At 43.6% G+C, this 18,149-nt stretch overlaps 1 protein-coding gene across 1 annotated transcript in view; it reads right to left on the bottom strand.

Annotated features, from left to right (window-relative positions):
• COL24A1 (collagen type XXIV alpha 1 chain) overlaps positions 1-17,324 on the bottom strand; it is a 418,688-nt gene extending 401,364 nt beyond the window's left edge. Inside the window, exon 1 of the mRNA XM_073593602.1 lies at positions 16,996-17,324. Coding sequence (XP_073449703.1) covers positions 16,996-17,051 — 56 coding nt within the window. The 5' untranslated portion in view covers positions 17,052-17,324. The remainder of the gene's footprint in view (positions 1-16,995) is intronic.
• Between the last annotated feature and the right edge of the window lie 825 nt (positions 17,325-18,149).

Genomic DNA, 18,149 nt, shown 5'->3' with positions numbered 1-18,149 from the left:
TTTTGCTACAATATTTCCGATGCAGTACTTCTTTTTGCCACTAGATGTACTCAGCCTAATGACCAGCATTATTCATCCACTTCCTCTGAGGTCAGGTCGTCCTGGACCGCCCCAGCCTGTGAGTAGATAGGGCAAGGAGAAGCAGCACAGTGATGAACTCATCACTTTGTCACTCTGCTCTCTCCTCCCATCAGCATGCTTCTTGTCTGCACATAAATGGTTCCTTGTGCTGTTTCATCCTCTCACACTCCAGCTCTGCTGTACAGAAACTGAATGAGGTTGATACCAGATCAAATTCACCTATTTATAGTGCTTGTATTTAAAATATACATTTAATGATGTATTAAAGATGTCATAAAGTCAAATCAATTTTTATCTTAATGCATTCCTTGCATTAAAGTAGAACATTCATTATTTTTAATCCCCATGCTGATAGGGTAGCATTACTAAATAGGAAAGTATATCATATTTACTTGTTTTCGTTTTTTTTTTTTTTACATCAGTTACTTCCTGGTTTCTTGCCTAGGCAAACAATGTCATACATCCTAGGAGTCTTCAGGAGGGGAGGAGAGGAGGAGGGGTTTTCTCAGCTAAGAACACCCTCCTGCATGCATGATTGAGCTAAGGGCCAATGGATTCCAGGAAGTAAATGCTACATGAATCATTTGCCCTTACTCAAGATGGCCAGGGCCAGAAACACTAGGGGGAGTTTTTCAAAGTGATTTCTCAACAAAATAAAGTATGGAGACATGGATGGATGGGGGAGTTTGCTTTGAATCTTAAAAATAAATGCAATATTGTTTTTGGCTTGTGGTGCTCAGATGCAGTGAAGATCTGCTTTAAGGTAAAAAATGTACTGTATGTCCAGCGTACTGCGTGGGGACTATTTATAAACCGTTTATGTGGCGTTTAAATATTCATTGTCTCATGTACAGTATGTATTTCATGGGTATGGGAGCCGGCAAATTGCAATACTGTTATGACCATTTTTGGACTCACATATTCCGAACGATATCAACGATATTCTCCTGCGCATAGTTGTGATATTCCAAATCAGAAGTGAACTCTGTAGTCAGAAGTGGATGTTACTTTAAAGCCTTGCTGCCCTCTAGGACTGGGATTGTCCTCAGAACACTGTGGAAAATAGATAAAAACAGAGGGCGCACTGTAACTACTCACAAGTGTAGGTAATAAAATCGCTCATCAAGGCACTACAAGTGGCTGACGTGTTTTTCGAAGGATGTCCTCCTTCGTCAGAGGGCTCTGATGAAGAAGGACATCCCTCGAAATGGGTCAACCAGCAGAGACCCTGCTGAGGTCCTTCTTGAGCTAGAGGTTTTGGTAAAGCTGGGAGATTGCAGCCACTTGTAGTGGCTTGATGAGTAATTTTACTACCTACACTTGTGAGTAGTTATATTTTATATTTTATCTGCAATACATTTTTTGTTGGAATCTGAACGATATAACTGTGTTAGATGGGATTGGTATTAGCCTTGGAGTTATACGGATGGCCTTGTGATGCTGTCTTGTGTTGTTTGTTTGTTCTGTATGCCTGGTTGTCTGGCTTTTGTTTGTTTGTTCTGTATGCCTGGTTGTCTGGCTTTTGTTGTACAGTAAAACCTTGGTTTGAGAGTAACTTGGTTTGAGAGCATTTGCAAGACAAGCAAAATTTTTTAATAAATTTTGACTTGATATCCAAGCGATGTCTTGATATACAAGTAGTGTCATGTCACAACCGAGTATAAAAGAGAAGAGAGGCGCCTCTTATGCCGTGTACACACGAGCAGAATGTCCAACAGAAAAAGTCAGATGGAAGCTTTTCATCGTATATTCCAATCGTGTGTCTGCCTCATCAGACTTTCTTTTTCGAAAATTCTGACGGACCTAGAAATAGAACATGTTCTAAATATTACAGACGGAACCAATTCCTATCGGGTAAACTGCTCGTCTGTATGCTGTTCTGACGGACCAAAAACGACACATGCTCTGAAGCAAGTACGAGACGGAAGCTATTGGCTACTGGCTATTGAACTTCCTTTTTCTAGTCCCGTCGTACGTGCTGTACGTCACCGCGTTCTGGACGGTCGGACTTTGGTGTGACCGTGTGTAGGCAAGACCGCTTGAATAGAATTCCATGGGAGAAACCTTTGGAGTTTATTCCCACGGCAAAACCGGTCGTGTGTAAAGGGCATAAGTGTAGCAATATGGTTACATTTAACCTCCCTGGCGGTATGATTATTTCAGATTTTAGGTGCTGAAAGCGGTACCATTATTTTTGCATGGAAATGTGGCGTTTTATATTGTAGGCCTGTAATTCTTAGGAATAACTCACTGAAATCTGTCCAAACAAGAGTCTAGTAGACATCCTGGGTATGATAAAGTTTGAAACACAAAATCATAAATTATAATATAATAAATAACTATAAATAATAACAAATAATAATATAATAGTAATAATACTTTTTATTCAATAAATTTTAGTAAATAATATAGATCAAAAACACTGACATTTTTTTTGTCCAAACAAGAGTGCAATATTAGTAGTCATATTGCTTTTAGTAAACGTCTCGGGTATGGTAAATTTTAAAACAGGGTACAGCGCAAAGTCCGACGTCACAGTCAGGACAGTAGAACCGGGTTTCTTTTCTGGCTTTCCTTCCTGTGTCGTCACGTTTAGAGCAGCAAACCACACACATCCTTGTGGGTGCTGCCTTCTTTTCTGTTGGTGGAATGTGGTCCACAAAGTGTCGACCTGTCAGACGTTCCGGGTTCACAACGCCAGCAGCACGACGTCCAGATCGATTTACAGTGGTCGGTGTTTGGTGCTTCAGAAATATGAGTTCTGCAACTTTCCAAACGAAGTCTGCATGAATCACAGGCCTGTCACTCTTTTTTTTTAGAAGAATGAAAGCGTTCCACAGGCACTGTTCAAGAAGATGCCTGAAGATTTTTTTATAATATTTTTTTTGTTGCTTTCTCATAGCAGGATAAAAAGTCATGGCCTGGTCAGCTCTGTCAACACCTCCCATTGTGTTGTTGTAGTCCATTACGACTTGAGGTTTCATAACATCTTTTCCAACTTTTGTACGTACCATGACAGTAGAGGTGTTGTGAATGGTACTCATTAGGCACACATCTTTTTTATCTCGCCATCTTAGTGCCATCATTTTGCCTTTTTGCCAGGCAACTATTTCTCCTGCAGTGAGCTTTTTTTTGGCAAAGGTTGGCGGCATGTCACGCCGGTTAGCTCTAACAGTCCCGTAAGCATCTGTCTTGTGTTGTATAAGGAACTCATAGAGTTCTGGAGAAGTATAAAAATTATCTGTGGTTACACAGTACCCCTGATTCAACAATGGCTCAATCAAAGTGAGAACAGAAGCGGTTGCCATTCCATATTGACTGAATCTGTCGTTGAATTTCGTCCCTTTCCCGGTGTAAAGGACCGAATTCCATATATAACCAGTGCTGGCTTCACAGAGCATAAATGATTTTATGCCGAATCGCGCTCTCTTAGACGCGATGTACTGTATCCAGCTAAGTCTTCCTTTGTAGGCCATAAGACTTTCGTCGATACTGACGTCTCTGTCTGGTATATAGGTCTGCTGGAAATTTTTCTGAATAATTTGATATAAGTCCCAAATTTTTTTCAGTTTTGGAGCTGGATGAGAAGTCTCATCAAATTCATCATTGTTTTGAAAATGCAGATATTTCATTATGAGTGAAAATTTGTATTCCGACATTATGGTGCCAAAAAAAGGAGTGGCTAATATTTTGTTGGTTGTCCAGTACCACTTTTGCAGGGGTTTGCCCACCACTCCCTGGAGAATAATTAGGCCCAGAAACTTCCAGATGTCCTCCTTGGTCACTGGTTCCCATTTTCTGCTCCTTGAAAACCTCTGCGGTATAGCAGCTTGTTGTTCCTGGTACCGATTGGTCTCTGTAACAATTATTTCTATGACCTCATCAGTCAAAAAGAGTTGGAGGTATCCCAAGGGGCTGTCATCTTCAACCTCCACTTTTATACCAGGCGCTCCGGTAAACGGGAATCTTGGGGGCGCTGCGTGCTCTGTACCGCAATCAATCGAGCACCAAGTCCGCACATCGCTGGGCAAAGTCGCAGGATCATCGCTGAAATCGCTTTCCGTGCCTGATGACGAACTTCCCCATGATTCGCTATCACTCACATCTGCAAGCGATTCTGTCTCGCTGTCGCTGTTTTCCAGCAGGTCATATGTCGCTTTTGATGTTGAAGCGCGCTTTTTGGATGCCATGGTCGCTTTGCAGTTTCCAGACACAAAGTACAGTAAAACTGCAGGCAGGGGCACTGGACAAAGCACTGGGGGGCAATCTGAGGTCAATTTTTTAATATTTATTATATTTTGTAATGTAATCCAATAGGATTACAATGTGTCAGTGTGTTTGTGCTTTATACATTTTGAATTTGCCGCCGGTTCCACCCCCTGCGTCGCTACGCTCGCAGGGAACGGAAGCCAGGGCACACAGTGGATCGGGCGGAAGATCCGGCCGCCGAACACAGCGGGAGAACATCGCGGGATCCCGGAGACAAGGTGAGTCGCGTCTTCCAGGATCCAGCGATGCGATCCCGAGTCTGGCTCGGGGTTACCGCTTTTGGTACTAAAATCTCACCCCGAGCCAGACTCGGGAATACCGCCAGGGGGGTTAATAAAGGTACAACATTTAGCAACATATTGCTACACTTAGAGGAGCCTCTCTTCTCTGTTATACTCTGTAGCTCCTGCTGGAATTTGCTTCCAATCCCCTTGTGGAGGCTTCCATTTGTGGATGGACTTTTTATGGTTACACAATCACATTACTATAATCTTTTTATATGGAGTATAAACGAAAGGACTGATGAATAAATGATTGTGGAACTAATCATTTGAGCTTCAATTATTTCTTATGGGGAAATTTGCTTTGATATACAAGTGCTTTGGATTACAAACACGTTTCTGGAACGAATTATGCTCGCAATCCAAGGTTTTACTGTATATTTAACTAAAGGAGGGGGCGGAGACAAGACCAGTCATCCTGCAAAAGGAGAGAGAGCAACAGTAACAGGTCTTTATTACAAGAAGCTCCTGCATAAAGCTTCACACTGGATTACTGCTCAGATACTGAATAAATACACAAAGCACACCAAGATTCAAGAAGGACTACACAAGCCTCTTGTATTTCTATAGCATTTTAGTTGGATTTCAACTTTAAACAAATCACCTCCTATAGTCCTTTCCATGAGTTTCCATATATCAATAAACCTAGCTATATGTGTTCCTGTGGAGCGTGTGTAATGTGACTCCAGGATAGTACGATCGGAGAACCCCCCAGTGGTTGAAGCCCATGTTCCTCTCACAGCAAGTTCATACAAATATGTGAACCATGGCGTCTCGAAAACTGCTAACATATGGGGGCTTTGGGCTTGTGTCTCTCCGGACTTCCAAACCCTGGTGTCATTCCTGCCACAAATAGAAGGGCTAAGAATGGACATGACTGACACCGACTGTCCTCTACAAATAGATTTTACACTGTGTCGGTGTGTGTGTCCTGACCGCAGGTCCCTAGGCTTCCCATTTTTGTCCTCCAAAACTTTCATTCCCAGCTATTTCCATCCATAGCTTGCCCGTCAGTTCCAGCCCCGAGGGGGCCGTGAGTCCCTATTTACTCTGTCATGTCTGTGATGGCTCTCTGGGGTGTATTTTGCAGGCTGCTATACAAACAAATTCATCTGCTGTCATCTCTTTCAAATATTTGTCTTATTTAAGAAGCCGTCCTACCAAGGAGATGAGGGGGAGAGCGAGAGAAGTTGAAAGCGACAAGTTACCACAAGCGGTGCATTTATCTTTAACCTCGTCATAACTGTAAGGGATTCAGTGACACCAGTGTTATGAATGGACAGGCAGCAGCCAGGGGCTTGGAAATCCATCCTGATAAGGGAGAGACTCTCACTCCTTTATTGAAAGCAGAACCCCAACCAAAAACATCAAGACAATAATGAGTAAAATAAAATAAAAAAATTCTCCACACCAAAAATAACATTTTTCACACCAATGAAGTCCAATCTAAGGCCGGCTGTACAAAGCACCTGGGCTTCCCGGACGTCAACATTTTTAAGTTTGAACACCCCTAATGCACCACTAAGGTTATGTTTACACATGCAAAAACAAAAGGGAAAAGACAAGCGCAACCTCCATAGTGTAGTAAACAAGGTGAACAATATTTATTCATGAATTACCAACTTGACATCCGGAAGGTTTACCCCCCTTCATGGCCAGGCCATTTTACAGCACTGCGTTAACTTAACTGACAATTGCGAGGTCGCGTGACGCTGTACCCAAATAAAATTGATGTGTTTTTTCCCCAAAATTTGAGCTTTCTTTTGGTGGTATTTGATCACCTTTTTATATTTTGCTCTGTAGGCAAAAAAAGACCGTCAGTTTTGAAAAAAAAAGAAAAACTTTTACTTTCTGCTATAAAACACATCAAAAATTTAAAAAAAAATAATCGAATTTCTTTATCAATTTAGGCCTGTGTTCTGCTACATGTTTCTGGTAGAAAAAAATCACAAAAAGCGTATATTGATTGGTTTACACAAAAGTTATAGCGTCTACAAACTATGCGATATTTTTATGGATTTTTTTTTTAATTTGCTAGTAATGGTGGCGATCAGCGACTTATAGCGGGACTGCGACATTGCGGCAGATACATCAGACACCAAGTGACACTTTTGATACTTTTTTGGGGACCGGTGACACCAATACAGTGATCAGTGCTAAAAAAATATGCACTGTCACTGTACTAATGACACTGGCAGGGAAGGGGTTAACATTAGGGGCGATCAAAGGGTTAAATGTGTCCCTAGGTACTGCTTTCTAACTGTGTGGGGGAGGTGCTTTAACTGCGGGAAGATTTGTGTTCCTGCTTAGCAAAAACACAGGATCTCTATCTTCCTTTGTCACAGAACGGCGATCTGCCTTGTTTACATAGGCAGATCGCCGTTCTGCCTCTGTCTGGAACGATCGGTGGGTCCCGGCGTCCATCGGGTCCGGTGGACCCGCTGATTGGTTCCCTCTGTGTCCAATCATAGTGGGAGTGGATTGCTGGCAGCGAGCACACGCTCCGCAGACCCGGAAGGGCAGAATGATGTACAGGTTCGTTATTCTGCCCAGAGAAGCTGCCGCCCCTCAGTACATGTACGTGGGGCAGTCGTCAAACAGTTAAAAATGCACTGAGCACCTCTGGAGCCACTGAGGAATACCCCTACTTCAGCCGTGAGCAGGGAGAGAAGAGCACAGGCAGGAGGGAGCCGCTGCTGCAGGGAGACAACTCGACCAAGGATGGAAGACGGAGCCTGGATGGAGAGGGTGCCTGACACAGCTGAGAGTGCGCTGGGAGATAAGGACGTGTTTCAAAGCATGTCGCTTCTTCCTCAGCCCCTGTATGTTTACACATGTGGCTGCCAGTGATGCAATAGCAGTCCAACCGTGGAGGTGATATGCTGCCTCCTCATCACTTGTTAACACCACACCACCGCGCTGCAAGGGGAGATCATTTTTGTCACAGGCGTAAAGCAAAGCATTACAGACTTGGCATGTGTACAACACTGTCTACTGCCTTTGCAACTTAATTGGAGGAGTAAAAATGTGGCTCAAACATGTGTTTTTACCACCCCACCCCCCCAACCTCCTACCAACAAAGTGTAAATGAGCTGTAAAAGATGCAATACCAATACCACCAGCTTTTTGCTGCAATATTCACCTTCAATCTAGAGATGTCCTCCTTTTTTTGCCACTAGATGTCCTCAGTCTGATGACAACATCATTTAACACAATTCTTCTGAGCCCAGGTTGTCCTGGACATGTGACTGGACAGTGATTGGAGATGTAGCACAGTCAGGAGCTTGTCTCTCTGCCACTCTATTCTCTCCTATCAGCATTATTATTTATTATTATTATACGGGATATATATAGCGCCAACCATTTGCGCAGTGCTTAACAAAATGAAGGCAGACATTACAGCTACGTCACAATTTGGTACAAGAGGAATCAGTGGGCCCTGCTTGTTACAATCTAGGAGGGAGGGTCAATTGATACAAAAGGTAATAGCTGTGGGGGATGAGTTGATGGAGACAGTAAAACGATGGATTGATTAGGGGACAGATTGGGGTAGGGAGTTCCAAAGGATGGGAGAAGCTCTGGAGAAGTCCTGGAGGCAAGCATGGGAGGAGGTGACAAGGAAGCTAGAGAGTAGGAGGTCTTGGGAAGACCGAAGAGAGCGGCTTGGTTGGTATTTTGAGACAAGGTTAGTGATGAAGCACTCTACCTCCACCACTCTGTGTTATGCTGGGCACGGAGTGCAAGTGGCTGATACCAACTCACAATCGGGTACATTAATGATGGTGTATTAATTAAGGCTGCACCAATACCCGGTGCTGATACAAAGCATTTGCATGAGTACTTGTACTCATGCAAATGCTCCGATACCCAAACAAATGCTTTTTGGTGCGCTGCGATTTGAGCCTATACAAAATGAATGGGCTCAGATCGCACTGCAAAGAATTGCATGTGATTTGAACAGGAATGCGGTGCGATTCCTGTCTGAATCACATGCGGTTTCCCGCACTGCTCCTATGTGAACCCGGGCTTGTCATAGTGACTTCAGCCTGGGTTTGCACAGGAGTGTTGTGAGAAACCACATGTGATTCTGACACAAATCGCACTGGGCCACACAAAAAAATAGGTATTGGTAATTGGTATCGGCGAGTACTTGATAAAAAGTATCGGTACTTGTACTCATTCTTAAAAAACTGGTATCAGTGCACCCCCTAGTATTAAAGTGATTGTAAAGGATCATTTTTTTTTTTTTTTTAAATAACAAACATATCATACTTACCTCCACTGTGCAGCTCATTTTGCAGAGTGGCCCCGAACATCTTCTTCTGGTGTCCCCTGGCGGCTCTCGCGGCTCCTCCCTGCATCAGATAACCCCCTAGGTGAAGCGCTCTCCCGCGTGGATACCTTGCAGGCGCGCTCCCGAGTGCAGTATTTGCATCCATAGACACGAATGCTGGACTCGGCCCCGCCCCCGACACCCACGTCATTGGATTTGATTGACAGCAGCGGGAGCCAATGGCTGCACTGCTATCAATCTATCCAATCAAGAGGCAGGACCCCATGGAGAGAGGGACAGCACATCCCCGCTGAAGAGATGAAGGGGCTCAGGTAAGTAAATCGGGGGGGCTGGGGGGCCGGTGACTGGCAGGTGTTTTTTCACCTTAATGCATAGGATTCATTAACGTGAAAAAACACAAGGGTTTCCACCCCTTTAATGCTTACATAGCTGCATTATTGTGTGTATCATATATAACATATCAGCTTTAAAGGCTAAAGAGAGGCCATAGATAAATCAAAATTTGACCAGTTCAGCAGGGACCAGCCAAATTTCGATTATGTGGGTGTTCCTGTTTGAGAGAAGTCGATCATTAGAACGATGGAAAGCGTTTGTTGTCGAGAGTCCTACTGTCAGAATACTATGGGGGAGATTTACAAAAACTGGAGCACTCAGCACCTGGTGCAGCTGTGCATAGTAGCTAATCAGCTTCTAAATTCAGTTTGTTCAATTAAACTTTGACAATAAAACCTGGAAGCTGATTGGTTTATAGGCACCAGATTTTGCACCATGCAGTTTTATTAAATAACCCCCTCATCTCAGCAGGGGAGATTCCCCCAACCACCTCGCTTGTGTGGATGGAGGAATCTGTTCCCTTTTCCTGTTTGAGCAAAAAAAAAAAGAGCCATATAATGTGGTGGTGCAACCCTCGGAGCAAATGCACCCTGCATTTACCCAAAAACCAATCAGAAATCACCTCTGATTCTAATTCCATAAACCAGAAGGTGATTGGTTGCTGTGGGTTAGTGATCTTGGCCTAGAGGCTCAGCCACGGCTGAGGTTTTAAATAGCTTAGTAGCATAAAATCAACCCCTTTCCGTTGTGTTACCTTATTTGCAAATCACTGGTTTCCATGTTTGGCAAACAAGAGGATTATCATCGCTCTACCAGGCAAATACAAATTTCACCCTGTACACTTAGAGTAACTACGCCGAAGTTTGGAGACTAGAGCCGGCTAGCCAAGCCCATCGACAAGCAAATGAATCCTGCAGATGAAGATTTGTTAGTCACAGCAAGCTGGAAGGACAGTCATTCTCATTCTGTAAATACAATCCCAGGTGGCCGGGGAAGCCTGAACACTTGGAATGTGTCAGTGAGAACCACCAGAGCTTGCATTCTGATCTGGAGGTGCTAATTTATTTAGTGCAGAAAAATTCTGCAGAACTACTACCAAGAACACCGGAACTCAATCCCTTTGTTGAAGGAGCTGCCTCTCCAATGTACCAGGACACTCAGTGGTGTCACTATGGGGGTGCAGACCTCACCTGGGTGACACCCGCCAGAGGGATGACACCATCAAGGAGGAAGTGATATTTGAACGATGGTGTCACCCCCCCCCCCTCCATGGCAGCGCAGGGGGCGGGGGAGTTTGGATGACACCATGTTTTAGAGCCCAACATGGGGGGGTGACATCATGTTTTAGAGCCCCGTGGGGGGGTGACACCATTTTTTATTACCACACCAGGTGACACCAACCCTAGTGACACCACTGAGTACACCAATACACAAACTAGGATCAGTTTGGGTGGAAGACAGCTAACCAAACACCATCTTTTTGGAACATCAAAAAAAAAAAACTGTAGCACCCAGAGCAGATGCACTGATAGTGCCTTTAGTGGGAACCGAACCTAGAACCCCAAAGCTGGAAGAGCGACACCCATTTAGTCACTATACCTTTCAAAGAAAAATACAAAACATTACTGGTTACCATGTTTTAGCTAATATGGCTCACCATGCACATTACAATCTGACCATACAATCTCTCTACAATTAACTTTAGAGTTAACAAAACTATATAATATAAGGAGCTACTGAAAGTATTCAATCAATCTGCATCCAATCAGGCAGTCTCTTACACTACATACTTGGTAGATCTAATGCTGCGTACACACGATCAGACATTCCGACAACAAATGTTCGATGGGAGCGTGTTGTAGGAAATTCCCACTGCGTGTAGGCTCCATCGGACATTTTTGGTCGGAGTTTCCGCCAACAAAAATGTGAGAGCCAGTTCTCAAATTTTCCGACAACAAAATCTGTTGTCGGAATTTCCGATTGTGTGTACACAATTCCGACGCACAAAGTTCCACGCATGCTCGGAATCAAGCAGAAGAGCCACATTTTTCTCGGCTCGTCGTACTTGTTGTACGTCACCGCGTTCTTGACGTTCGCAATTTCCGACAACATTTGTGTGACCGTGTGTATGCAAGACAAGTTTGAGCCAACATCCGTCGGAAATAAATCCAGGATTTTGTTGTCGGAATGTCCGATCGTGTGTACGCGGCATTAGAGCTCATTTACACAATGTGCGGTAACTGTCGTTTTTTTCCGCACTGGATAAATGGCAGTCACCAGAAAGGCATATAGAAAACACTTGATTTTTATGTGCCATGTTCACACCATAATGCTAGCATATCTGCATTATTCCGTAGTGCACTGGATGGCTGCATTGCTGTGCGGAGATATGCATGAAGTTATGCTATGTGACACTTCAAATTAAGTTGTCTGCATAGTAAAATGCTGCAATTTACTTAGTGGGGGCTAGTGTAAACCGGCCCTCAAGGATCTGATCGGTATAATCAGATTGCAACATGCGCTGTGAGCTTGGCGTTAAGCCATAGCAACCAATCAGAGTCCATCATGGACTTGTCTGACTTGAATTCTGATAGGTTGCTAAGGGTTATTGCCCTTATAAAGAACACGTCTTGAAAAGGACTGATTGTACTAGTTGTGTTGACACCATGTCAGTGTACCATGGCATTAGAATCCCATGATAGAAGGGTTTCAATTACAACACGGAGGATTTGTTAAGAGTTAAAAGGATGGTTACCCAGAGCAACCACACACATTACAGATTTCATTATTAAACCTGCACTTGAAAATAACAAAACAAGGGCAGACTTGATTGCTATGGGCAACAGCATTGTTGTTTTGCATGCAAGCTTTCTTACATTTTATTCAGAAAGATTATCGGGGAAAACGACATCAATTTTCCGCACGCAGTGTCCCAAGGCAAGCTTATAAGATTCATTTCACTGCCACTGATAACTAGATTTCATTCTGTTTTGTTGCTATGGGTAACCGGACTCTGAGTAAACCTGTTGCATGTATCAAAAATTTACAATAAAACAATACCTTGATTAGTTGCTACAGACAACTACTAGAAAGTATTAATTTACTAAAAGAGTAGTTTATGTTTGGGACAGGCTTCCAGCAGAAGTAATGAGCCTGTCAACAGTAAATGAATTTAAACATGCTTGGGACAAACATAGATCAATACTCAGACAAGAAAAGTAAACAAAAACAAAAAACTATAACAAAACCACCAAAAAAGGGGCAGACTAAATGGAACACTTGTTCTTTTTTCTGCTGTCACTCTTTTCTGTTTCAATATTTTTATTAATTTTCGAGAGAGTATGACAAGCCATGGTTTTCCCACGCAGGGGCAATATTGAACAGGCACATACAAAAGAAAGAGCGTATCTACGTAGAATGACTGATGTGAATGTACAATGTATATGTAAAGCGCTGCGTAAATTGACAGCGCTATATAAGTAACTGAAATAAATAAAAATAAATAAAATTAACATAACTGTGAATTGTTGCCAGGACCCAAAAGGGTCAGGGTAGAGGTAAGGCAAATAGCACAAGTTATACTGTATTGTCCCCTAAGGGAAATCAGTCTCCATATAATAGCCTTCATATAAAGAATGAAGAGGAAAAGAAAGAGAGAGGAGGAATAAAAAGGGGAAAGAAGAAAAAAGAAAGAGAGAGAAAGGCCCCAGGAGAGGGCGAGTACCACGGACGCAGGACCTGCACAATCAAAGTTGCTGTCACTCTTATGTTTGTTTCTACACATTTCTTCATTCATCTCTAAACATCAGTGACTCGTTGTGGATCTTGTGTTGGGGAGTGCAATTAGGAAACCTAAGCTGCACATTGGCGACTTCAAGAATAATGGAAACTAAAAGAGCGTCTGTTGCCTATAGCAACCAAATTCCTTGTATTTCTCTTAAAATATATCCAACATTCCACAAAGTCGGCATCATTTGGAGATGCTGGGATGGTGTGAATGCATCAGATGACCCCATTATACTTAACATTTCCATAGCAAGAATATCCTCCCTTTAATGTTTCATCGCCCCCCCCCCAACCTGACCAGTATGTGGAGCCAGCTGTGATACTCCAATTTCATAAACCCCCCCCCCCCCCCCCTCCAGACCTTGCATTAGCAAGTCAGAGGACTTTCCAATACAGTGACATATTGCAGATCTAGTGGTTTAGGGTGCGATTAGGGAACCTAAGCTGCACAAGGGGCATTTAAATAATAAAAAAAACAATGCATCTATTGCCCATAGCAACCTGTTATGTCTCCTAAAGTTTTCCTCAAAGCCAGCATCATTAGGAGACAATTGTGGGAGGGGGCACGTAAGGTGCCCCCACTATACTGTATATAGCATTTCCCTAGTAATAATACCTCCCCTTTAATGTTACAATGTCCCCTACACTGTATATAGAGCCAGCCGTAATACTACAGTTTCATAAATTAATCCCCACCTTGCTGCAGCAAGTCAGAGAAACTTCCCATACAAGTGACACATTCCAGGATCTCCTGGGGTAGAGTGCACTTAGGGAACCTGAAGTTCAACAATAATGAAAACCTATAGCAACCAGACTGCTTGCTTCTCTTATACAATATCCCAAATTCATCGAAACTGACATCTTTAGGAGACAATGGGGTACAAAATGAATTGGATGACCCCATTTTACATAGGATTTCCATGTTTTAAAGTTACAATGCTCCCCCTAACCTGGCCAGTGTATGAGGCCAGCTGTGGAACACCAGTGTCATAAATAACCCCCCCCCCCTTTCTTGCTTCAGCAAGTTAGAGGAATTTCCGATACTTTGACACATTCCATGATCTCCTGGTTTCGGGTGCAATTAGGGAACCAAAGGTTCAAAAATGATGAAGACCTATAGCAAGCTGATGACTTGCTTCTCCTAAACACTATACCGAATTCATCAAAGCCAACATCCTTAGGAAACACTGGGATACAAAATGAATGAGGTGACACCACTATACATGGCATTTTCACTCTTTAAAGTTACAATGCTCCCCCTAACTTGACCAGTATATGGTGCCAGCTGAGGAACGTCATTTTTAATAAATAACCCCCTCCCCCCCTTGCTGCAGCAAATCAGAGCAACTTCCAATACAGTGACACATTCCAGGATCTCCTGGGTTAGGGTGCAATTAGGGGAACCTAAGCTTCAACAATAATAAAAACCTAGACGATTTCCCAAAGTCATCAAAGTCACCATCCTTAGGAGACACTGGTGGTACAGAATGATTTAGGTGACCCAACTAAAAAAAGCATTTCCACAGTTTAAAGTTACAATGCCCCCCTAACTTGGCCAGTGTATGGGGTCAGCTGTGGAACACCAATTTCATAAATAAACCCCCCTCTTTTGCATGCAGCAAGTCAGAAGAACTTCAAATTTAGTGACACATACTAGGATCTGGTGGCTTAGGGTACCCAAGTCTCAACAATAAGGAAAACCAAGAGCCCATTGGTTGCCCATAGCAACCTGATTTCTTATCTTAAGAAATATCCAAAATTCCTCAAAGCCAGCATCATTAGGAGACACTGGGCTGCAAAATGAATTAGGTGAACTCACAATCTATTGCATTTCCGCCCTTTAAAGAATACAATGCCTCCCTCTCACCCTGGTGCCAGCTGTGGAACTCTGGTTTCATAAATAACCCCCCTCACTTGCTGCATCAAGTCAGAAGAACTTCTAATTCAGTGACACATTCCAGGATCTGGTGGTTTATAGAACCTAAGCTTCAACAATAATGTAAACCTAAACAATATCCCAAATTCCTCAAAGCCAGCATCTTTATTATTAATATTATTATTTCTATATAGGATTTATATAGCGCCAACAGTTTGTGCAGCGCTTTAGGATACACTAGGGTACAGAAATAATTAGCGGACCTCCCTATGTATAGCATTTCCATGCTTTAAAGTTACAAAGCTCTCCCTAACCTGGGAGTGTATGGTGCCAGCTCTAGAACTTCAGTTTCATAAATAATCCCCCTCACTTGCTGCAGCAAGTCAGAGGGACTTCTAATTCAGTGACACATTCCAGGATCTGGTGGTTTATGGAACCTAAGCTTCAACAAGAATGAAAGCCTAAATAATATCTCAAATTCCTTGAAACCAACAACTTTAGGATACACTACGGTATAGAATGAATCAGGTGACCCCCTATATATAGCATTTCCAAGCTCCCCCTAACCTGGCCAGCGTATGAGGTCAGCTGTGGAACTCTGGTTTCATAAATCACCCCCTCTCTTGCTGCAGCAAGTCAGAAGAACTTCTAATTCAGTGACACATTCCAGGATCTGGTGGTTTATGGAACCTGAGCTTCAACAATAATGAAACCCTAAAAAATATCCCAAATTCATCAAAACCAACGTCTTTAGAATACACGAGGGTACAGAATTAATTAGGGGATCCCCCTAAATATAGCATTTCAATGCTTTAAAGTTACAAGATTCCCCCTAACCTGGCCAGTGTATGGTGCCAGCTGTGAAACTCCAGTTTCATAAATAACCCCCTAACTTGCTGAAGCAACTCAGAAGAACTTCTAATTCAGTGACATATTCCAGGATCTTGTGGTTTAGGGAACTTAAGTCTTAACAATAATGAAAACCAAAAGCCCATTGGTTGCCTTTAGCAACCTGATTTCTTGCTTTGCTTCAGAAATATCCAAACTTCCTCAAAGCCTCATTAGCAGACATTGGGATGCAAAATTATTTTGGTGACCCCACTATTGCAAAAATACATAGTAGAGAGCGCTTCTAGAGTAGCCACTTGAATATGATACAAATTTGCAACAATGTATACTTCTGTCCATAGCATTTCCATCCTTGTAAAGTTCTAATGCCCCCTCTTCACCCTGGCACCAGCTGTGGAACTTCATTTTCATAAATAATCCTACTCTCTTGCTGCAGCAAGTCAGAGAACTTCTAATTTAGTGACACATTCCAGGATCTGGTGGTTTAGGGAACACAAGCCTAAATATTAATGAAAAACAAGAGCCCATCAGTTGCTCATAGCAACCTGATTTCTTGCTTCTTTTTAAAAAATATCCAAAATATCTTTAAATCTGGCATCATTAGGAGACATGGGGTTGCAAAATAATTTAGGTGACCCCACTATCCATAGAAGATACAAAGTAGAGAGTGCTGCTAAGAGTAGCCCATTGAATATTGCACCAGCAGGGTTCATTTACTAAAACTGGAAAGTGCACAATCTGTTGCAGCTCCGCATAGTAGCCAATCAGCTTCTAACTTCAGCTTGTTCAATTAAGCTTTGACAACAAAACCTGAAAGTTACTATGCAGAGCTGCACCAGATTTTGCACTCTACAGTTTTAGTAAATCAAGCCCTGTGCATTCTTTCATACATAGAATTTCCACCCTTTAAAGTCCCAATGCCCCCTCCTCATCCTGGTGCCAGCTGTGAAGCAGCAGTTTCATAAATAGCCCCCCTCTCTTGCTGCAGCAAGTCAGAGCAACGTCCCATACACAGCTCATGTAAGCCAGACATTCATAATTACAACTTATCAGATGTAACCAAAAGTTCCTGTTCTGTCATTAAACACTGACATTCCATGGGGTGAATACAGCCATCCCTGGGGGGTATCCAGCAGTAACTGGGGGGGGGGGAGACTACAGATCCCAGCAAGTGCTGTCAGGGCATTCCAAGGTCTGCAGCCTCCCCCCAAGCAGCAGGGACTTACGTTTTTGCAGTGGGAGAGATGTATCCACTCCTTGTCCTTTGGGCTCCTAAATGCATTTGTCTGCATTTGTCCGCGCAGCGAGGATCCAGTCGAAATCAGAAGGCGAGTGAGAGGTGGAGGTGGTGACTGGCACTTCGGCACCTCTGCATGGCTGGCAGGCTGGCGGCACCGGCACCCATCAGTCCCTACACATGGCACGCGCAGCTGACTCCGCTCCTGCGAAAGTCGGGGAGAGACAGTCGGGCAGAGAGTCGGGGAGAGACAGAAGTGGCAGAAAGCAGAGAAGGAGCCGCTCAGTGCTGATCGCCTGTGACTGCGAGACGATCCTGCCCAGTGGTGTTAGATTTCAGCACACACTGATTCCTGATGACATCAGCAGCTGCTGTGTACTATATGGCACTGTGTGTGTGTATGTCAGGGGGAGCTCAGCCCACTCATTACATACTGTACAGTCGGGGCTGACTTGGAGGCTATTCAGTGTGCAACATGGAAGTCAAATACATTCAGGGGCAGAAGTAGTGCAGATGTGCAAATAATGGGAAGGATCTTCCACTTGTTCTTTAGGATCAGCTGAGACCGCCAGCCCAGGGTCCTCCTAGCAGGATCGGATCTATTATTTCCCCAGGGGGTGCAGTAAAAAAAAGTCAAGGGGCTTCATTTCAACACCCAGGAAACACCTTGTATGTAGAAGGCTGTCATTAGATTAGGGTGATTAAACAGAACCTGTGCCCCCTTATATCAGATGTCCTTATCAGAGCCCCCCTTTACATCATGAGTACCAATCAGAGCCCCCCTTCACATCAGGTTCCCATCAGAATACCCCCTTATAATAGGTTTCCCCATCAGAGTGCCCACCTACATCAGGGTCTCCATCGGAGTGCCCCTTTACATCAGGGTGCCCATCAGTGTGTCCCCTTACATCAAGGTGTCCATCAGAGTGCCCCCTTGCACATGATCAGTTTTCCCCATCAGAGTGCCCCCTTGCACCAGGTGTCCCCATCAGAGTGCCCCCCTACATCAGAGTCTCCATCAGAGTGCCCCCTTACATTAATTTCCCATCAGAGTGCCCTACATCAGGTTCCCCACCAGAGCGCCCCCTTACATCTGGTTTCCCCACCAGAGTGTCTCCTTACATCAGAGTCCCCATCAGAGTG

The sequence above is a fragment of the Aquarana catesbeiana genome, linkage group LG07 (genome assembly GCF_042186555.1).
Source record: "Aquarana catesbeiana isolate 2022-GZ linkage group LG07, ASM4218655v1, whole genome shotgun sequence".
In the NCBI taxonomy this organism is placed as follows: domain Eukaryota; kingdom Metazoa; phylum Chordata; class Amphibia; order Anura; family Ranidae; genus Aquarana; species Aquarana catesbeiana.
This window is presented reverse-complemented; position numbering and strand designations above follow the sequence as displayed.